General features: G+C 31.1%; 1 protein-coding gene across 2 annotated transcripts in view; it reads left to right on the plus strand.

Annotated features, from left to right (window-relative positions):
• The window catches only part of LOC127711697 (RNA-binding protein Musashi homolog 2-like), a 107875-nt gene that overhangs the window by 49972 nt on the left and 33333 nt on the right, over positions 1 to 24570 (plus strand). For both annotated transcript variants that reach the window (XM_052217809.1, XM_052217810.1), the window contains exon 7: positions 6367 to 6415. In XM_052217809.1, coding sequence (XP_052073769.1) covers positions 6367 to 6415 — 49 coding nt within the window. The remainder of the gene's footprint in view (positions 1 to 6366; positions 6416 to 24570) is intronic.

The following is a 24570-nucleotide window of genomic DNA, read 5'->3' on the forward strand; positions in this document are numbered from 1 at the left end:
CTCTAAATGACCCTTAATTAATCATTGTTAATATACAAACCATTTTCTATAATAATATATAAAAGGTCAAAGTATATAGAAATCCGTTTTGAGAAATAAAAAAGTATATTAAGAAATGAATAGTTCTGATTTTAGATTAGAATTTGTTTCAATGGAATCCTTGATATTACCAACTGAATTGATTTTATATTGTCAGATCTGTGTAGAAGAAAATAAAAATGAATGATATGACGTTATGTGAGCATATTTTTATGCAAATACTGAACTTGGGTGATACTACATAAAAGGTGCTCTTTCCAATTCATAACTTCCCAATACTTGAAGCTGAAAAAAAAGCTGCTCAAATTTTTTCAGTATTAGAAAGAGATTAAGAACAAAGAACACACGATTTTGGAAGTTAAAAGACATACAAGCTGTTAAGGAAACCACTTTCTTCACATAATGCCTTGAAATGACATTTCCTTTAAAAACAACTTTTAAAAATTAGATTTTTGTCTTGTCTGTCTGTTGGTGCAAAAATCCATTACAAAAAACAACTTTTAAATTAAACCTTTTTTTTATCATCGTCTTTTGGAACTTTCATTTCTGTAAGTGGTACCGTTTTGTTACAAATTGACAGTTATATGAACGGTGACTTGAAATGGCTGGCGGGAGAAAACACTTTTGTTGGCTTGAAGCTACAATTAGATTGTCTTAAACGTGATATTATATGTGGCGAAAATTACACCAATTTGAAGTTGAGTTGTCATGGAGAGAATTAATAAAATATTGTATGACAGAAACAAATTTGGCAACCTTTCTCGGCGTCTGCTGAGTTTATGTAAGTTCAGTTGGTAGTTTCAGGAGAAATATAAAAAAGACTTAGACGTTAAAGCTTATAAGTAAAATTGCCAAAACTCTATAAGCTTATTTAAAAAAAAAATCATCATACACACAAATTAATATCATATAAAAAATACAATTAATACATTGAATTCCATGTGTCTGTTGACATTTTAATGTTAGTGGTTTGCTCACTCATTGATGTAAATCCTACGTCTTTTTTTATTCGAAAACTTAACATTTACATACAAACAGTTGTTTTAATAGAGGATATGAACCTAATATTTTCTCCCTTAATGAATTTCATGAATGTTAATTAGCAATTGTTTTGATACAGAATCGCTTTGATATACAAAAAAGAAGTTCACATGTAGAATTGACAAGGTTTTGACACGTCAAGATTAAAACCAGGATTGAAGAATGCGATGAAATTCATAAAAACATATCTGATAAATTATGATATAATAAAAGACTTCCGTGGTTGTCTAGCTTCAACGCTCGTATTATATTAACCGTCCATCATGTATGTTTGACAGTATATAGTTATTATCAGGCATTGTTCGTAATTACCTTATGATATTTATATGCATATTGGCGTTGAAAGGCGGGAAGAATCAGCATTTGACTTCAGTTTGATGGGGCATGCCTTTGTTAGTCGGCAATTTATACAGTCAGGTATAATCGGATTTAAACTTTGATTCTATTGTGGGTGGTAGAACTTGACGCTATTGTTGCGTTCCTTGTGTTGGGAGATTTTAACGATAGTTACAGTTTAACAGTTGTCTATTCTTGGTGGCTGACAAGTCTATTGAGGGACCTATTGTTAGTTAGTTGATTGACAACCGAGTGACTAAATCCCCGTTTTGTATTGTGTAAGGCCGCAACCTTGAAGGATCAAGTAATCAGATGGTATTTTGTTTTGGTCTGGGGTAAATTTACCATCTAAAGTCTGTTTCAAAAAATGGACAGATCTTCAAGTATTTCACCGATAATGCACTTGAAAACATGATATTTGATTCTTAATAAATAAAATAACCTTTTCTTGTTTTTAGATTTTCCGCTTGTCTTGGTAAGACAATGAATGGAAACCGCCTCAATACTAAGTATAGTGCATGAACAAAACAAAAAAAAAAAACTTTTGTTTTATGTAAAAGATTTGATTTGTTAACTGATAAAAAGTAATTATAGGCATTTCATTAGACCTAGGGCATAAAATAACTTGTCAACAAATGATATGATATTTGTATTCAAATTAAAATGAACTCATACTTCTTTGACAATTTGTACAAGGGAAATTATTTACATATTTACATATATGTCTTCTGTCAATTTCTGGTCAGAATAAAACTTATAGTTGTTATCCAATATTCAAGTCTATGTCAATTTAAAAAGATAAAAGAGAATTGAAATAAGGGTTAAATTTACCCTTTCAGTATTATTTATAGATATCTGTCTGAAAATGCCTCCCTCATGATTTTGTTACAGCCATTTAAGAACGATGTGTGGCAGAATATATGATGTCATGTACATAAGAAGAAAGTGGGTTATCTGTTTCATCTCCAAATGTGTAGTTGAGTATGCCAGAAACCTGTTTGGTCTACAAAAAGACCATAAATGGTGCTGGCATCAAATAGGTTAGAAGGCCGAAATCAATTACAAAGTTGAAAAGCAAAAATTCCCAGAAGTTATGCCAAATCTGTAGTACTCAGTTAGATTGTAATGTTTTAACAATGATTCGGTGGCAGGATCGTCTGATTTGCCTTTAATATGAAGTGATGATTGCCAGGGAGAAGGAATTCTGTTTCGCCAAATCTTTTAATTTAACAGATGGGTTCACCTAATAGTGATTTTAATCAAATATGCTGGGGTGTCTGGCGAATAATGAAAGCAAGTTTTTGCTTTTTCTCTCTCAAGTTCTTCTTGATGCAATTAAGCTTGATGGGTCTCGGTTCAGATACAAACGTACAGTGCATGATATAATAACCCTATATAATCATTATTTATAATTGAGAAATTAATCGGTTTTCTAAATGTTGATGGAATTTCTGTGTAGTGTATAAATAGCTGCCATATTGTTCTGTTTTAATGTTGTGTACTTGATTGTTTGAAGAATTTGATTGGGAAAATCCAGATTGGACAATTGTAGTACTCAAATTGAGTTTGGCATTGATGTGAAATAGATTACGAAATATTATAAATTTGAACGATTTAAAGGATTGGAGTAATATTTTATACATATGCATAAAAAGATAATTAGGTTTCCAATAGTATATCAATGACAACCCTTAAACATTATAAAGCCAGAAAGATGCCTAAAGAGTTACCCATACATGAAGCCTATAAAACACCTGAAGTTATACGAAAAATAGACATACAAAGTACCCTAAGGGGATAGTGTGAAATCACCTTCAGAAAAAAAGGATGCATACAATTGGAGATTTTGTCTAGCTTCTTTGACTTTGAGATTTTTTTTTTTTTATTAACTTCCAAAACACAAATCGGTTAAAATGTGGAGAAAAAAACGACAAAGCGTTATAACAAGTTTGATCATAATTAAGACTAAGTAAGTACCTCATGATTTCATTTACTCACTAAGAGATGATTACAACATCTTCTATCCACTTTTGTCATTTTAAGAACCCGAAGATGCATTCAGTGATATCAAATGTCGCCATTAGACAGTTTACATGCAAACAACAAATCAGAAACGATTAATCAACTATAAACTCTCCTTTGCCATGCATGATATCGTGATCAGAGTGGGGTATTAGGACAGAGAGCCTTTAGTGAAAGCTGGTTCAATCACCCATTATTAGACATTTTCTTAAAGGTTCTATTCTGTACATTCATAAGGGGGAATAGTTACAGTCCAACATTTATCTTGATCAATAGCAAAAGAGACTGATATGTTGTTTTTTTTTTAACAGAAGTAGGCTTGGATAATTTATCATTGAGAACAATATGAGGGTAATTGCATACAGAATTGACTGTGTTTTGAATGCCTTTCCGGACTATTGATACGTACTAAGAATGTATCTTTGGTGAGAATGGTTTTCTCTTTTGGGTCCGTAACTCACTCTGCAGCATCTCTTGGCCTATTGCAGCTTGCTGTGGGGTTTGGGTTTTGCTAATTGTTGGGAACCGTACCGTGATCTGACAATAGTTGTTTGCATCTTTGTCATTTTGTTTGTATGGATAGTGGTCTTATTTGCAATCATGCCACATCTCCTTATTTTTATATTGAAAACAGAAAGCAACCTTTATGGGATCCCAGCTGAAAGTTACAAATTGAACTATATTTGCTGAACCTATTTCTTTGATATTTCATTTCAACTTTCTTATTTTGCAATCCTCTTTCAAGATGAGGCTATTTTTGGGCTTATAAACTTTCCTATAAGTCCTTGTTGGATATTGGCTAATAGGCATAACTAAATTAGAAGTTTGTTTGATGTTGTATGATTTTCCGCAGCGAGGACTGAGATCAAATCAATCAGCAAGGACTCTAAATAAATTCCCATTGATTGCTACCACATCACATAAAATTTCTAAAGATCGTAGATCTAATGAATCTGTCATTAAATAAAGTTCATCGGTTTTTCCTCCAGAGGAAAAAAATATATTCAAATTGACTTCATGTTTATAGCTAGCATAATGTAATTAATAGGAAATCATGATATTGATCGAGTTGTCACAACCAGTTACATTTGAAATCTTTCCAGTAAAGGGGAAGTATAAAGGTCTGGCAAAAAAGATATGGCTTCTGTTTTGGGAATCTGTTTTGGTCCTCTAATTGTAATCACATTTAAAGTAGCCTCTTTTGATGTTTCTATACTGGGATGGGGAATAGGTAATGAATATACTTAGGATCAAAGGTTAATATTTGTCTCAAAGCAAAAGAAAATGATTGGTTTCTCAGTGCAAGTTCTCCTTTAGGAAAATAAAAAACAGTTCTGACATATTTTTTAAAAACCATTTTCATTTTAATGATATAAAGGGGGCAGTTTTTGTGAAGGATACATTTGTGCTGAGTATATGATTCAAATAGACTAGCAAAAATATCTCCTTGTGTAAGTTTAATATTCAAGAAGGAAAAGATTCCGAGACAAGAACAACATAAAATGAATCTTTGCCAACAGCTTTGGCCCTAAGAAATTGTGATATTTCAAAACTTGCAGTGAATAATATAATTCACTTTTCAGTAATATTTTCAATGCTTTAAGAACTCACTGCCTGGAACTTCTTTTCAAATGATATTTACAAAAAAAAAATCATTGAAATTGATGGTTTACAGAGCATGCTATGTTAATTAAAATTAGAGTTTGTTTAAATAACAAAAAGTACTTTTATGAACACATGGCTTTTTAATAAAGGGTCCTAAAATAAATCAACTTTATTAATACAGTGTTTAAACAGTCTACTTTGTCAAAACTTTAATTATATAACATTGCATAATTCAATTACTGTTTACAAAATATTGAAAGCAAAGTGGTTAGAAGGTGCCAAAAATATGTATTTGACCCACTTGAAATCAATTATAATAATATTGGGTCATTATGTTCATTTAAAAAATCATTTGCAGTATTTGCATAAGTTCAGTCGAAATTGATGCATATTTACTTAGCGTGCAATATGTGATTCTCAATTTAATAATTTTTTTCGTACTTCTTGAAGAGCTTAGTACGATGTACCTTGAATAATTTTTTGAGAAGTCATTTGAATTTGATGTCAGTTAGAAATGCGATTTGTAAAAGAAATATTTGAAGTGAAAGTACTTTTAATAAAGCACTTTCAAATGTCAAATGAAAAAAAAATATTTGTAGAAAGAGATTGGATAGTAAGCAAGGCAATTAGATAAGTTTACTGATGTTCAAATCTTGCAAATCCAGTTTGACTAAACAAATCAATTTAAAACAACCATGGAATCATATGAACTCTTAAAGGAATGAGACTAAGATTAATGCGTCTACAGGGTCTACAGGGTAAACAACAATCTCTTGCTTTGCAAATTCACACTCATCGAAAATGTCAGATTTGGAATACTGGTCACCATAAGTACATTAACTGACCAGACCACTAAGATCTCTAAGACCTGTAAAACGATGTCTCTGACGTGACTAAAAGAGATATATTTGAGTTAATCAGCTGAAGTCAGGCAAAGTTGGCATACGAGTAGGCTGCTATAGATGCATCAAATAACATATATTTGTTTCTTATTTCTGTAAATTCAGAAATTATTGCGTGCATTTATTATTTCAATTGTTGAAGAATGGACAAAAATGCGAGTTTAATTATTGCGATTTCAGGAAAATCTGCATACAAACATATGTATCAGATATCGGAATGTGAGTTCTTATTTTTGTGAATTCGACAAGTCGCATTATTCGCATTAATAAAAACCTCGCAATAATTTCTGAATTTACAGTAATCTATTACAGCAACAGGATTTATATGAAGCAAGAAAAAGATATAAAACTGATTTTCCTACAGATTTGTTTTTAGTCCCGTCACCAAAAGGTCTAAAATATTCTCTTTTTATCTTTGCAGATTGAAGATGCAATGCTTATGTTTGATAAACAGACAATGAGACATCGAGGTAAGATGGCTGTACAGAAAACCCAAAGGGAATTATGGGAAAATTAAAAGTTCCCACAATTCCCTGACATATTAGAACCAAATTAGCTCAGTTATGTCACACTGAAATAACCAGTCAAGATACTAAAATTGATGCAAAATTTGGAAACTATGGGAGTATTTTTCCTCGGGTATCAATTTTATAGGTTTGTGAAAATATTGTTGGTTTTGGGATTTGGAAGCAATGGAAAATATATATATTTCCTGGGGGACTTCAATCTCATTGTTGAAGGGAATCAAGAAATCTACGAAAGATTAGTATTCCATGAGCAAATTAATTAAGGAAGAAAATTTTGGCCCTGTTAATGAAATAAAGATCCTTAGATTCAGTTGTTTTCTTTGAGCTAATTTGGACCGGTATCAAAATGGAATTTTGAAATGACATTTATTTGAAAGGTCTGCTGTTTCAGAGAGCTAATAAAATTTGGATTGATTCAAGATTATTGTTTTGTACAAAAAAAAATGTACAACATGTATAAAACTTGCTTACATAATCTCAATTTCTTTTAAAATTGGACTAAATTTTTGTATAAACTTTAATTTTGAAAACAATTGACACGATTTTGAGAAAGTTTGATAAAAATCTTATAACTATCTGACATTTAAAAAGCCCCAGTAAACAGTGAAAACGTTGAAATAATCTTGATTTTGAATTGAATGTTCTTTTGTTGTGAAAACATGGGTGTTTTTTAGATCAATGATTTGATAATGATTTGGATAATAAAAATAAGCTGATAAAATTTGGCGTGTTAAAAATGAATTTATATTTTTTTAAGAAGTTTGGTCGAATTTCACTTAACAGAAGTCACTAGAAAACATTACAAAATGATTTTCCTCTCTCTTTGACTGGAAGAGCAAAGTTATCAAAAGGGAGTTGTGAAAAATCTGTAAAAATCATCAAGGAAAGCCAAAAGAGGCGGGGGATTTCGATCGGAGCCAACATTTCATAACATTCTGCATGATAATCACTTGATTTTGATAAAAGTAACAGTAATTACGAAAAAATTGTAAAGAAAACAAATAAAAAAGAAAGTATCAAATGTTTTCTATTTTCATCAGTTTGATTTGATGCATCGATTGCTTGGCAGATCCCCAAATTCCTGACTGACGTCTGTTTTTTTACATATGGACGTAGATAAGTTGTGTTTTTTGTTGAACACACGGTTTGAAAACAGCTGTCATCTGCAGTGCCTTTTGGAAAGCAAACTTATTGCCTTCTGTTCCCGACTATTATAATCTTTTAAACACTCCATCTCATTATCGCTACCGTAAAGAAAATGAATTTGCTATTAGTTTTGCTAGAACGCAAATAAACATTGGGGTTTATCCATCGTGACCTACAGGCAGAGAACCATGCTGCTGTAGCTGTGTATTTTGCACTTGCTGATTTTGATGTGTACTCGATAATTACTTGGTTGAATGTTTTTGAATATCTGATTGGCAAACATCATCAATACAGTTTTGAAAACATCTGCGTTGGCAGTAATTGCTGGCCAATTTAATTGCAAAGAAAGTGGAATGCAGGCTTTGATTTTTAGACAGGGATGAAGGCAATTGAAGTTATTGCAATGTTTTGTACATAGACAGTTAATGTATGGAATGTCAGAGGTGTTACTGCTTATGTGAAGAAAGTATTGTGGCATGAAATAGTATCTGTTATTATTGTAATAGTCCTAGTTAACTTAGTATGGGTAGTTTGTCCTTTATGTATATTTTTAGCATAGTCTTTTCTTGTAGTTTTCTAACTGGTGAATGGCTTCTTTAAATGTCAAGTTGTAGGTTTTCTGTCTATAATAGTGCTTGAGTGGTCTCGTAATAGTTAATTTTTTAGATAGTAGTAGGCCTTAGATTTTGTTTTCTGTACAAGAAAATGTAGGTTCTTATCGCAGATGAAAAAAGGGAGGCTCAAGAACAAGGAATTATGTGGAGGATGATTCTGTATGGATTAAAACGGGAATTGTATGTGCTCCTTTGTTTACTATGTAGATTGCGAATGTTTAATGTTTTCATCATCGTACTTACTGAAAAGATAATGGATTTAAGTGCTCATGTAGAGAAGAAATGTCTCTTTCATAAATGATGCTTTAAAGTGTTAATTGCTTGCACTTTTTACCAGTTATTGACAAATGTTTCAGAAATGTGTTTGGATGGAATGTGACGTACGTTGTTATTGTTTGCTGGTGGATTTATTTGTTCATCTTTAAACAATCATATCTATTGTGTTTTACAAGCATTATTTCAAGACAAATGGAAAAGCACTTAATATTTCATATTGATTATCCAATAGAGGTGTCACATTTATCAATCTTCCTTGGAAATGGATTGATCTCAAAAGTAACATCATTTTTAAATAGTGATATAGATGAAGGAAATAGGTTGGGGAAAAGAATTTTGAACAACAAGACAGAATGAATATGACATGTTAACAAAGATGTAGCAAGTGTTCAGAAGATCTTGATTGCTTTGATCTGAATCACTGAAATGTTTTGCAACAAGTAATATGAAATTTTGATCTGAAGTTTTTATGTTGCATAGAAGTATAAAGATTTGTGATAAGAAAAAAATTTAAATTTCGTTTAATCAGGATCGAAAGGTTGGTAATTAGGTAGATTTTATGTAAATAAAATATATAGTCTCTAGCGTAGTCTTATTTCTCATAGAATAGATGCCAAACACGGTTCTGTAATGTTTTTCCTCTTTTTTTGCGATTGTCTCCTTGTTATGTTTACTAAGCGAAGCCCGTGTTTCATTTTTGGTGCTCTCTCAAGGTTCATTTACGGGAATAAGGTAAAAAGTCTTGTTTTTTTTTCTTTGCTGTAAGCAACTTGTGGAATTGCAAAAAATAAGATGATTAATTGATTTGGCACTAGCTGTCAGTGATGTGATAAAAAATTTCACAAAATTCTTGACAACTTTCAAGAACCTAGGCAATAGGATTAAAAGAAATTAAATGAATACATTATCTTGTAAATTTGACATGAACTGTGCCCTCTTTGTTTTGATTCATGCTGATTATGATACTTTATATGTCAAAATTTTATTGACATTTTTCAAATGAAGCAGTAGAGAACCTGCTGAGAGCTGTTTCTTATCTCTAAGACAGAAGAGTTCCATTCACACCTCACCTGTCGAACCAATTAATACCCTATCCTTTACATGCTGAGACAGGAGTTTATGTGGCCAAGAATAGTCAACCATAGTATAGATTACTGATGAAAACATTAAAAACTTATATACTATTTTTTTGTGGTATAGAAATTTTTCATTTGAAGTTTTATAGAAAGCCATGCGAAACTTTATTTGATCACCCTGCATAGGAATAGATTTAACAGACTTGAAAGAAGAAAATCACAGAAAAAAATTCTTATGGTTGTTGATGCCATTTCTGCAAAGTGCTTAGTTAGGCAGAAACAAATTTTTGATGAAACAGTTTATGCTGTTAGAACTAAATCTACAATAGTAAATTTCATATATTTTTGTGAAGTGCAAAAAGTTTTTTACTTTACTTTTCATCAGGTTTCTTTGTTCATTATATATATATTTTTTTTTATCATTTAGCAATGTTTCAAGAGTTTAATTTCTTTTTGTTTGATTAAAATTACTAAATGTTCCACTCTTAAGAAAAAAATGACTAAAGTCTGTAGTGCAGTGCAAGAATTGCTTCCCATGATGAAAAACACTTAATTCTGAAAATTTCAAAATTGATAAAAAGAATTATGGTTTTAAAAACCATATTTTTAAGTGAAAGGTTTTGAAATGCTGTAGCTATTTTCACAAAACTTCTTACAACTAAAATGGTTTACTAAATTGTTGAGTGATTAATAAAAGAGTAATTGTTCACCAATGTATTTCTTCTGAGTCAGTGTGAATGGATATATTTACAAATTTCAAAAAAGATAAACATGTGTTGTGGGTTTTTTGTTTTGCATCGAAAATATGTTAAATGATATTTTGTGTCTAAAGAGAAAAAAAAAATAAATTGAAGTTGACTGGGAGTTAATTATTTGGTCACTACGTATCCATGATAAGGGCTACAAAACACACAGATTAGCACAAATCTCTCTCCTGCCATTAACTATGACTCTGATAAACTCTTGATCCTGCAAGGCAACCTGCTTAACATTTACAAGCAAAACAATGAATAAATCTTGATAAATATGATAAGATTTCTGTGGCATGGATTTATTGTAAACTTGGTATGCTGATAATGCTTTATCTAGGGGTCAGTCTAATTCAATTAGAATTAATAGGAAACTGGTTACTGGGTAGATATGAATGAATATGAAGTCCAAAAAGTGGAGAGTAGATTTGTTTATCACTGATATTAAAGGGTTGTAAATAAATTATTCAAGGTCAAATGTAAAAATGGACCTTTTATTAGTTTTGTATAGTTGTTTGTTTGTTTGTTTGTTTGTTGTGTCATATATCAGATAGGGAAAAGTATCAGCATTGTTCAATCATTGGAGAATTTAAATTTAGAGTAAACTTGGACAATATTTTTTTCAACATTTGCAGAGACATGCCTTGTCCATTGTTGAGGGCCCACACAGTGACACTGTCTCATTGGCAGTCATATACCAAATCTCCTTACTTTTATTGTATCATTAGTAAGCAAAACATGATAGACATATTCAAATTTTATTCCAAAAACCAAATAGATCCACTGCTTTCAATATTATTATATATCAATATAGCTTGTTAGTTATTACATGTCTAAATTTTTGGATTTATTTTAGTATTGGATGGTCATACTTAAGCTCAGATTTGCTTTTTTTTGTAATTATGTAAAAAAAAAAAATACTTGTAATTAAGGGTGTTTTTATATTGCATCTAATTTCAAAGACTTTGCAATTTCCTCTCCATCCATTTTAGAAACCATCAGTAAACAAACTGTAGTATGGCTTTAATTTAGTGTATATTTATATGAATATAAAGTAAAATAGTCCGGCAGACAGATGGGTTGCTTAGCGATTAAGACAGTAAAATAGATGAATCAGTTTTATAATAAATAAACTTTGTTTTAGTGTAAATTACTCATATTTTTGATGAACAAAGAAAATTTTGGATGCCATGTTTGAAATTTTGGTTGCTATTAACTGACATGTTTACAAATATTCTGATATGGCAATCATGTGTGTATGTGCAGGCAATTAACTTTGGATTCATTTTAGCACACTTCATAGATTTCTTTATTTAAGTGAATTTTTTTCCCACAAATAACTGCAGAGTTTAATATAGCTATGCGATTTACAATGCATATCCTATTAATTTGTACATAAATGTTTTAAAATGGTGAAGATAATACAGGCAGACTGGCACATTTTGCAGACTTATTATTTGTTAATGGTTCCAAGTGTGTAAGAGTGAATACCTGAAATACTTACAAAATTAGCTCTTCTCTGATGAGCTATTAAAGAATCTTTTCTTTAGTCATAGCCATCCATCTTCCTGCATGAGAAACTTCTGCTAACCAAAGTCAAGGTCTTTCTTGTGTTTTATCAATATACAATTTAATTTTACAAGTAAATGCATTGATTTAACATTGATGGAGGAGTTAATTTGTTTTCTACAGATGAAATAAAATGTTTATCAGTCACCTTTGGTATTTGGCTTTGATAATTTGTAGCTTTAATAAGACTTTATTGCGCTTTGATTGAATCCTGATAAATTTACTTGTGTATTCAGGCAATGTAATGATTTTCTTTGAATTTATAACAATATTACAGTTGTATATATGCCAAAGTGGAATTAAAGAAACTAAGTTTAAATTTGTTCTGGAGGAAAATATTTTTTATTTCAACTTCAAGTTTAGTAAGCATACTGTCCACAGTGTCTTGTGCATTGCAGGCACACTATTTGAAAATCATAGACAATTTTATGTAAACAAATTTCTCCAAGATTTTTGAAATTATGACAGGGTGCAAAAAGCTGGAGACTAACTTGACATGCTTTCAGTTATCTTCCATTTCTTTTTGATGAATTTCTTAGGTAAAGATGTGATCTGTTGCTATGATAAAGGCTTTGTATTGTTTTGAGAGGAATTCCCTGCATATGTAATGTTTTGTTTCTGTCTTGTATGAAGAGGCAACAGAAAAGTGGCTACCAAGATATCTTTGATTAATTAATGTCATACCCAAGGCTTTCATATTTCAATTTGTTTTTTAACCTCTTAAAAAGAACATTAATTACCATATTTTAGTAAAAAAAGGATTGATTTTATTTTGAAGAGAGGGGGGAAATCGTAAAGTGGAATGAAAATACTAGACTTGAACCTGTTTAACCTTGCAGCAACATCAACATTTAATGAACATGACAGGGATTAGATATGACGAATTTGCCCATCTTCAATCATTGTCCTGATTAATTAGGATTTATTGTTTAATGGGCTTAGAGTATACCAACACATCTGAAAAGCCGATTACATGTAATTACAGTGTATTGTAAGGAAAATGCACAGCTGAGTTTTCTGTATGTAATTTTAAATATTTGTCATCTGCAGAAGTGAGAATTAAACTTCTTTGTAAAATTTTGAGTAGGCATTAATGAATTAAATGGGAAAAAAAAGACAAAATGGAAAGAAAGCACAAATATCCTGGATACTTCTGAAGAGGTATATGACCTTCAGTCTTAAACACATTAGAGTAATGAAAAAATAATGATAGCATATGTTATTCAGCTTGATATGTTGCACATGTGTTTTTGAAAAGAAGATCTGTGTTTTAGATACTGGAAATGAATGGAGTGTTTTATTTTTCTGAATGAGTGATTTGAAACATGGATGCACATGCATTTACATACATGAATTATCCAATATAGATAAAAGGGAAGGAAATGAATTTCAAGGAAGAGAAACATTTTGATAAGGGGGTCTCATTGGGGGGTCTGATCCCGGATCCCGCTTTTTTCTTTATCAGAATCCCATATCCCGCCTATCATTGTAATAATAGCACTTGTAATTTCATGTGTCTCACCCGACTTCGTTTCCCCATTTTCACGCTTACAAAAAATTGGCCAATCCAGCATCACGCTTACACCCCAATGAGACTCACTGATAAGAACTTTAAAAAATGTTACTAAAATTTATTGTTCAATTTTGATTATCAGTGTTGCTTCGTCATGGTTCCCTGCATTCTGGACAATCTGGTTCATTCCTTTTATGTTCTTTTCTAGTACAAGTGTGGTATTTACCACCTATTAAAAGCACTGTTAACATAGGGAACATTTGAAAAAGAAATTTTAATGTGATATATGGTTGTTACATAACATAAATTCTCATAAAAAGTCAGAATAACAATAAAAGACAATTATAATCTTCTTACATACACCCATAAACACATCCTGTTAAATAATTGTCCATTCTTCATATATTAATTTGTTTTATTGTATGCTTATATTTTTAGGACTAAGTTTTATTGCAATCGTAGAGGCTTAACTCCTACTATTTCAATTGTAGAAGCTTTACTCTGTAAGAAATATAGATTTTCAAATCTTTCTTTGCATTTTTTGCTTGTTATTCTTTGTCGGTTACATGTTGAGCATGCATGGGACATATTTTACAGACAAATGTAACGCAGGTTTTATTTCTATTGATGCAGGTGGTCTAAATATTAAGCCATTTTTATTCTGATTTTTAATTTTAAGAAATAGTCCTGGTTTATTGTTGAATTTTCTGATAAACACATTTCTAATGGAATACTGATTTTAGTTGTTACAAAGTTAAAATCTTTCTATTCATAATTCTCATTTAACACAACTGCATGCAGTGAAGTAATGTCAGAAGTCTGATAAGTCGGTGCAATTGGTTGACAATTACTGGTGGATGAAGACTTTTGGGACAAACAAATTAAATAGTCAGCATGTTATCACCTTTTTAAGGGTTTTTAAGTATTGTTTTAGAAGAATGAACAAGTATAAGTAATAAATAGATTATCTTAGAAGGGTTCATCAATTCAAATTTTCATGGCATTCTTTATAAAATGATTATCTTAAATCATTAGTTATCATGAACATTTATAAATAGGGAACTCCCCACATACATTTTTAAAAGCTCAACATTGATTATATGGTACTTGCATATGCAGAAATCCTGCCATCAGAATTACCTGGGTAACTGCATTTGGTATTATGAAACCACAAGCACATGGATGGATAAGAATTCTTTCAATTGACCTTGACCAGTTCCCAAGGTTGAAGTACAGGAAAAAATTAATTGAAGACAAAGATCATAACATAATCAAATAACTTCAAGGCAACTGAAAATAATTAATGAGCCAATCGGGATCAATCTGTCAAGTTTGCTATTGTGTGTTGTGGCAGGACAAATTATTTGAAATTCAGAAATGCAGCAACTGTGTCCTATCGATTCTGCATTTTGTGCAGGTCTCATTCAGAGTTGGAAATGAAGTGAAAAATTACTACCGGTACATATTTCAATTATTGAGCATAGCTGAAAGAATTCGTTTTAATCAAATCGGTTGAATAAATTTCTAACAAAATAGGACACTTACATAAGATAAAAAAAAAATTCTATACTGGTAAGCATTATGTGTTGACTCAAAAAGAAATTTGAATAAAAATGTGGCAGAAGAAGAAATTTAAGAAGAGTAAACATGTATATTGGACGAGAAGTATGTGTTTTTGTTTTTGTTTTACTGGAATCATGCATCATGCCCTTTCTCTGATGAAAGACCTAGGTTTATAAATCGCTAAAAAATTGAAATACACAAATGTCTTATGTTGTAACCAAAAGTAATAAAGGGCAGACAACTCTAGCAGCATGCAATTTGACCTTTTTTCGATTACAAATTATCTTGTTTTTTTTTTACATCATAAATATTCTGCGGCAGGAAATTCAGGAAATTACCATCGACAGAACTGTCATAGTTAAAATGAAACATCGTAATTGATGAAGTACTCTCTTCCCCTGTTTGTCCTTTTCACTGGTATTGACGTTTACGAGAAATATTGAATATTCCATTCTTCTTAAGTGTTGCTGGTATCACTAACTTGTTGCTTATTGAGTATTTGATATGAAATGTGATATTGGCAGACATTTAAAGTGGTCTTCAAATTTAGAGCTGGTTGTCCAATGTCATTTCAAATGAGTTTTTAGCTAATGCTTTTTCAAATTGTTTACATGTTTATGGTCCCCTCAACTTTTGGTCTTGATATTGTATATCTGATGAATGTTATTGCAATAGCTGTAACATTGGTGCACACATAAAATAACATCAAAAAACTTCAATATTACTTAAGAACTGATTATTTTGTGTAAGTGACAACAAAGTGCTCAGATAACTGTGCTCATATAAAAGTGCAAGGAAATTAGATGACTTCAAAGAAATGCAGCTTTTTATTAGATCTGTCAAGGACCTCCCTTAAAAATGAAGGGTTATAATTACTAGTAGTTGAATGTATTGAAAGAGACACAAACTTGTGTGGGTGGGAAGGGGTTAATTGATAATCACATGTAATTTATAATAATGTATTTTTTTCTCTCTCAACATTTTGCTACAATTATTGAACCCAAAAAAAACATAACAAAATATCATTTGAGGAAAAATATCCTTGCATGCATTAAATGATACAGTTTGAAGTATTTGGATATTTCAGAAAAGTTGTCCATTTATAAAAATATTATAGATTGGAATTCTTGAAGTATTAATTAATATGTATATGCATAGAACAAAAAATAAGACCAAAAAATGTATCTTTTTGAAGACAACATTGGTGAGACCAAAACAGGAAATTGGTCTCGCTGCAAAACTTATATGATGTGTCCAGCACTGAAATTCAATTAATCTCAGATGAGACAGCAAAGAAACAAATCAACCAATCATATCTTTTTTCCAATAACACGTAATTCAGAAGGAAAAAAACAAGTTTGTAGTCATTCAGCCATTCAAATTATCTTTTAAATTACTTCAGAATCTAATAGAAACGGTGTCATTCTTTAAAGCAAATTACATTGAATTTGTTCATGCAAGAGAGGGCCAATAGTCATTGATTTAGAGAACTCAATAAGGCTAAGTTTACTTGTTTTTTATTAGTATTTTGTAAGCTACGGCTTATTGATAGATCTGGTTCCCAGGGGGGAAGGAGAAATCATGTCCTGTTAGTATAGTTGGCTAAATTTATGGTGTCTTTTGGTGCTTTGTGGTATTGATTCCCAATGATCGTTGATAATTACGTGGAAGCGTGTAGCGGTAAAAGGATGTTAGTTTGCGTCTGCTGGAAATAATACAGTATTTAAGATGGATTGGAAAACAATGCTTTTGCATATAGTAATTTGTTGAAGAGATTGGAATATGTAAGAATTAAGAGTGATATGATCTCAACCCTGGATTATATAAAAGAAAGCTGAGTGGATGATTTGTTATATCAAAATCTCTTTTCTATTCAAATTATGTTAGATTTAAAAGTTTGTTGAAATTACATGTTTTTCTCACTTTTGATATTTTGTGACAAGTTTATGAAGAGTATTTTTTTTTAGCAGAATGCAGCTTTAAGATACTTGAATTAAAATGATGTTCTTGGCAAGAACAAAAATCCTGAATAAATAAAAAGACCAATCAAATTGCCATTGCATTGATTAACATATACATTAATTTGATTTTTAAAATGTATTACTGTTGAGAAGTTTTTATTTCTTTTTTTTATTTGGCCTAAAATAAACATATAAAAAAATATATTTTTCCCAGGAAGAGTTCAGATTAAGTAGGTTCTGTTTCGTCTAAAAGTTAATAATATGAAAAGTATGTACTTTTAGAGAGATAAGTAGTGCCTTAACTTATCAAAATTATTTTTTCTCTTTGGTTTATTTTGAGATGGTTGCCAAGAGAATCATATATTGACTCAAGATTGTGTATAGAATAGAAGAAAAAAGACAGTATTTTAATGTTTGATAGACGATGTTGAAGAATATTTACACCTGTTCATTTGTATCTGATTTCAAATCAACGAGAGAGAAGTACTGCCAAAATTTCGGAAATGCTGTTCAGCTTCAAGTAATGATTTGAAACTAGCAAAAATAAATCATTTGATTTGATGTATATAGAAACCATTAATGTTGTTGCACTTAACTTGTATTTACACAAATGTTGTTAATTAATCTTTGTTAGTGAAAGAATTTTTAAAGTTCTGTTTTATAGTTTTGATGAATATTATGACTTTCACAGCTTTGGTTAAAATCAGATAAAAGTTGCTGGCTTTCAAGCTGTGCAGGACCATCATTTTATATTATTCGTCATATGCATAGTCACAATGTTTGTGGACACACTGAATTTCTTGAAAGATTTTTGATATGTCATGATTCATGAAATGATATTTTGACTTTTCCACTTCTAATTTATTAAGGATTTCAAAATTTGGATATTGTCTCTCTAAACTTTTGGATTCAGGCCTCATACATATCTTTGTTCATTTCTGTTTTTATTTTTTTATGCCCCACCTACGATAGTAGAGGGGCATTATGTTTTTCGGTCTGTGCATCCATTCGTTCGTTTGTTCCTTTGTTCGTCCGTCTGTCCCGCTTCAGGTTAAAGTTTTTGGCTAGGTAGTTTTTGATGAAGTTGAAGTCCAATCAACTTGAAACTTAGTACACATGTTCCCTACGATATGATCTTTCTAATTTTAACCCTAATTTCATGGTCCACTGAACATAGAAAATGATAGTGCGAGTGGGGCATCCGTGTAATATGGACACATTCTTGTTATTTTACAGTTAATTCTATTAATTGGGTCAATTCGTAAAATCGTTCACCATTTCTACTTTTAAGAGGTATTAAAGATGGAAGGAATGCAATCATCAAATATCAACATAATTTCTGACTATGGTTCTATCAAAGCCAATCAACTCTTAACGCCCCATCAAACCACCCTTGCCTACAATTACTGAAAATCACTCCATCACACTGATTTTCATTAAGATTCAGTAGTAAATGTGAGGAGAAACAAGAAAATATCGCCAAAGGTGTCAAAGGTCGACAGAATGTTACCTTATTGTTGCATTGAAGCTGGATGTGCAACAAGCCAATAAGATTGGGAATAAATGTCAAGATGGTCTGATAGTGCTTTGAAGATTTGGCCGTTAACAACACCTTCACTTTATTGTCATCTGTTGTCTGTTCTTCTTAGAAGTGTGTGTGTGAATGTACTTAGCGTTTTTCCTGTGTAACATTCTGAAAATGGCCTTTGTGATCTGTGGCTGACTCAAGCTTGAGGTTACGATGCAACTTTAGAATATAAGTGTGTTAAAAATAGTATGTGAACATAATATGCCACCCGCTTACCTTGGAACAAATTTTAGAACACAGTCACCCTTTAAGCTCAAAATAGTTTTCATTAAAACTTGTTTGTTCATTAAAAAAGTAATACCTCCATTCAGATAAGCCCTTTCACATCTTACTGTTGTAAACCTAGCAAGAGAAAAATTTTCTTCTTTCAAATACTGAAAAAAACCAAGATAACCTAATTGAGTCATAAAGGATGGTATGTACTTCTGAATGATAAAATTAGAAAAAAACATAAATTGAAATGACAAACCACAAGAGCTACAGTACTTTCTAGGACATATTCATTTTAAATTTATTCGTTAATTATACAACTTGAAATGAAATACGATCAGTTAATGTTTGATCAGCTATTTCCTGGTACATGATATAATCAAAAGAAAGTGTCATGTTTTCTTCTGAATAAGCAAGGAAGGGTGTAGTTCACAAACACACACATTAGAAATTCCGGTAATGAGATTTTTGTAGACCTCAAATCTTTCAGAGAAATATTTTATATATAGTTTATCAGTCTCGTTATACCCAAACTTGTCTCTTTAGGTCGTAAAAGGTCAGGGTAGTTTTTTTCTTTCCATTTTGTCGTAACACCCTGTTACTCAGGAATGAAAGCTTCAGTTAAGTCGATATAAATTTTAAAAGTATTTCAAACTGTTTTGACCTTGTCTCCAATCATATAACGTTATATGTTTAATCTCCATTATTAGTTGATTTTGAAATTTTCAAGTCTATATTGTACGATAAGTCATGAGTTCGGGATTTTTAGATTTAGAATAGAAACTTTGGACTCGTAAATTGGACATTTTTGTAATTGAAAGTGGACATAATAAGTGACTTTTGTTAAGTGTCAGGTATTTGAAAAAAAAGTTTGAAGGATACAAACATGTGTGGTTCATCGAAAGTTCAAATTAAAATGAGATTTTTTTTGTGACAAATGAATAATTTACATTGATCATAAGATTTACTTGAATTCAAATTTTGACAACAAAAAGATTTAGGTATTTCAATTTTCAAGTGCCATTTGATTAGCTAGGCTCCAATTTTTTGTAAACAAGATGGCAGCTAGACCTTAATATTGGCTGTAAACTTAAGCTGCTATCTAGATAAACCAAGCAACAACTAGCAATATTTACTAGTAGATTTCAAGTTTTAAGGTCAATATTTACTTCAAAGTTTTGTTTGAATACCATTTCAATCTTGCTCCTATTTTGAATTGGTAGATTCTCGACCTACATTCGTCAAGTTGTGTTCAAGGTATTTTGTTGGACCTCAACTTATTGGAATCGCAATTTTCTTGAGTGTCAAAATAAATCACTCTCTCCTGATCAAACAGAGGAATATTCTTTCCTATTTAGATTTCCTGTAAATAGCCTGCCACAGTTGTTCTGTAACTAGGAAACACTCGCTCCTTTGATTAGAAATCAAGTTTTCCGTTGCCCTGATTACAAATAATAACATTGGTGGTTTTAATAAGACAATGTTTTTCCTTAATGGAAAAAGTTTATGATTTGATGTGAACCACTTGTCCACTGAAAGCTGAGACATCGATTGTAAAAGGTATGGTTAATAAGTCTACTCGCGGCACTATTTAATTTCGTTTCACTGGTTTTGAGAACGTGATTGACAATGTGTCTAATGACTTTATTTAGCAAAGTGCGGCAGATTTTGACCAAGGTTGTCATTCTGATTCAAAGGTTGTTTATCATTGCGAAAACCTGATAGGGATAGATGTAGAAAAAACGACATCAGAATGAATCGCTTCTCTTTATCCAAATTGAATTGGAACCAGGGTCTCTTTCAAGTAATGGATTCATTTATTAGTCTCTGATTTAATTGAAAATGATGCTGTGTCGATATTGTGTATGCTATAACTTGTGAGATTGTTATTTTTCTTCATAGTTCTTGAAATTCCCCAAGATTGTATTATATACTGGACTATTTAGATAAGGATGAAGTATGGAAATTTATGATTTATCTTTCTCAGAACTGAATTTAGCACAGATTGATGCCTGTGAGACAAAAGTATTTATCTTAATAATTGCCTCAATCATGTCAATGATAGTAATGTTCGATTTTCTCATAATTTTTCTCATAAAATGATAGAAAACCTTATATTGTACTAGTTCGTTGTCTTGTCGGTTTTTATTGTGTTTGTTGTCACATTGGTCCTTTACCCTGTTAAAAGTTCTGTTCAATTTTTAAAGCGTTAAAAAAAAAAAGGATTTGGCTGATATTGCTTTTCTTTGCAAAGATTTTTAAATTCATCTGGTTTTGGTTCCTGTAAAAGATCTTGAATCATGGCAAACCTTAGCATTTTTCACAAGAAGCACCAATGTCTACCAAATATATGCATCAAATGTTTTGCTTGGCTCCCAGGTTTTCACCTGCAGTGACCACCAACAAATGGAATTCTCAACCATTAACTGAGCAACAGTTGGATAGTTTCATTGAATTTGATCAACTGCACGTAGCAGATTTACAATCAGAAAGCTGTCTGCATTTACTAGAATTGAAATATTACAAAATTCGGCAGTTGATATTTTTAGGATTAGATAAGATTGATTTCAAGATAAAATAAACTGTAATGTGTGATAAAACTGAAATCTTACATCATATCTCTCACATTTTAATGAATACTTTACCAGTATGAAGACACAGCCCTCCTAAGGGTGTTACCTTCAAAACATGATATTATATCACACGATTGGGAATATAAACAGCTAAATATTATCAGTTAAAAAGCATTAAGATTTTTATGATAAATTGTAAGATAGAAATAGACCTGCAATTTTTTTTTACAAAAAAACAAAGTTTTTGGCAATAGAAGATACTTTATATTCGTGTTTACAACACAAAAACTTCTTTTAGAATAAAAAAAAGCATTTTGTTTTGAGAAAGCAAATTTACTTCCAAATAGTAATTAATGATGTAACAAAATGAATAGGGGAACAGGAACAAATTTGTTAATACAAGATCTAGATTCATCTACTTCTTTTGTCAGAAAGTTTCCATTAAAAAAGAGGATTGATGTGACTGTGACCTTCATTTCATTACAATCTTTCTCTCTTTCTCTTTGTAGTAAATTTTCAAAAACAGTTCCAGTTCTTTTGTAATCTTCCTTGAAAGATCGCCGCGATATAGCCTTTCTGTGCTAATGCGGCGTAAAGCAAACAACAATCAATCAATCAATCAATCAATCCTTGAAAGATTATATTGCATGTCTGTTACTAACATCTTGAATTTTCAAAAAGGTCAAACTAATTAATAAACTAGTAACACCAATGTGGGGGCAGCTGTTATGGTTTTATGTTGTTCTATAAACCTTTTGCATTCCACTTCCAGGTGTTCCGTTTATAGTTAAAGTAAACTTATCAGACTCCCAGTCATAACAAAACCTTTTGTAACATTTCTAGCTAAGGAACCAATTTCAATAAAATAACATCATTGCATTCTTTAGAATATTAGGTCCACTATTCACTTATTTCATTGCTTCTTTGCATGACTGCAGTGTAGACGTATTTACACTTGTATGCAAGTTTGTCCTCCATTATGTTAAATCACACAGGTTCCGGTAAACTTTGACATCATAATTCAAAACATTTGACGTCACAATTAAAAAGTTATTGTTGCCTGATGTCAAAAAATGATTTGGAGTAGGTCTAATGTCATTCGGGGGCAAAATATAGCTAATTACCAAAAGTGTAAATACATTTATTAATAAGTGTAGGACCCATTTTCCATATTTCTGCTTTGCTTGTTTTGACATTTACAGTATGACGATGCAGTATAAATCTGGTTCAGAATACATTAGTTCATATATAAATAAAAAGAGGTAGAAGGTTATGTTTAACCCTTCATTTCGTTGATGAGGAAGGGAATGTGTAATAGCTTTCTCTAACAATCTGTTGAAGTGACAAATTGTTATGAAGGTACAACAGTAATATGGAGATTTATACATGTTGTCTGTTGGTTTTATGAGCATTTTTGTGGTTCCATGGATTTTGGCAAACAGATAGCATACTTTTCATCAATGAAATATTAAATTCTATATAGAAAAGATTTTTCAATGAAAAAGTTAATTGAATCTTTGGAAGCATTTTAATTGGATGAAAAACTTTTTGTAAAATCACAGGTCTTGTGGTTTTTTTCAAAGCACATATCTTTCAAAGTTCACTCATCAAAGGTTTTAGCGGTATTGCTTAAGTTATATTCTTATGTAAGCAGAAAGAAGATAAACATATCTGTTTTACATTATGACTTTTTTGTTTGAACATTAGAAACCATATGTTTTGCTCTAGGAAATTCAACAATGACTTCCTCTTAAAAACAAGAATACACTCCATCCTCTTGTGCAAATTGACATGCCCTGAGAGAAGAAAGTATTTAAAATCACTGTGTATATACGAAAAAGCCTTTCAGATGCTATTTCAAGGATAGAAATAGGTGCGAAACTGTAGGAAACATAAATGAATCGATATACAAATAAACTATGGAATTGCTAATGAACTAGTAATGGTAGACAAGTGTTTATTCATCTGAAGCTGTTGGTCTGCTGTAAGCCTTGCAGTTAAAAAAAAGGAAGAGATTTCGATCTGGTTTAGTTAATTGACAAGTATACAGGAAGTTCAATGTTTACAATAAAATTCTATTTCTTTTTAATTGCTTGTGTCTGCATTTGAATTCCTAAGTAAGCCAAGTAAAGAAAAACTTTCATCAACTTTTATCTTTGTGCAGTAACCCCAAACATGCCAGAGATATCTAGGGTATAGAAAAGTACGGCTACCTTGAATTTTTCATTCAGTAGGATGATCAACAATACATGCTTATGAAATTTTTAGTTGGCTGTGTGAATATACAAGAATTCATTGTACATTTTAAAAAAAGAAAGGAAAAATGCTGCTCGAGTGACAATCCTTTGCATTATAGGGCCAAGTATTTTAATTTCAAAGGTCAAGCTAACGAAACACGAGAAGTAATTATGCTAAAAGCGTTGATTTACAATTTATTTGTACTTTTCAACAGGTTGTAATTGCTGATGAATGAAACAAAGGAAAAATGTAATAAAAATAAATTGCATTTATTATCGTGCAATGGCGGAACTGATCACATGATTAAACTTTGTTTATTGGTTTAGGTTCTCTGTACCAATAAAATATTCTCCTTTTTAATTGAAAAAAAGTGATATCCTAGCAATTGTCTACCTAAATTATGAGAGTTATGCAGTTTGATAATAGTTTGGCCATGAGCTGAGTATCCTTAAACATGAAAACCATTTTATTTCCTCAGATTTTCTTGAGTTATCACTTTATCTATCTCACGTTTCTGTCTATTTCTGCTAATAAACTTGATATTAGAGAACATCAGATACACAGTTTCTAAACTGGTTTGAAATGTAAGCACTAATTGATGGTTTTAATCAATTTTTATGGCTTGTTGGAAACAGAAGTAAATGTATGCTTAATATGGCGTTGTAGTCAGTATGCTAGATTGGCTTCAACTGGTGAATTGTTAGATTAAATTTACATAGTGAATTTAATTCTTGTCAAATTATAAAGCCATGAACAATGCACTTGGGTACTCTTTTTTTTTCGAAATCTGTTTTGTGAATTGGGCATAATTTGATTGCATTTGCATACGAGATCTGGCCCAAAGTAATCTAATTAAAATAAACAAGAACTTCGGTAAACATGAAGATTTTAAGTTCAAAACTGTTAAATCATGCTTCATTAAAACTTGATTTACATATTTTAATAGGAAGTTGACCTGAAAATTGTAGTTAACCAATTGCTTTTAGAAATCTTAAGCAAATGTTGGTGCAGTTGTGAAGAGG

Source organism: Mytilus californianus, unplaced genomic scaffold (assembly GCF_021869535.1).
Source record: "Mytilus californianus isolate M0D057914Y unplaced genomic scaffold, xbMytCali1.0.p SCAF_8, whole genome shotgun sequence".
Classification (NCBI taxonomy): Eukaryota; Metazoa; Mollusca; class Bivalvia; order Mytilida; family Mytilidae; genus Mytilus; species Mytilus californianus.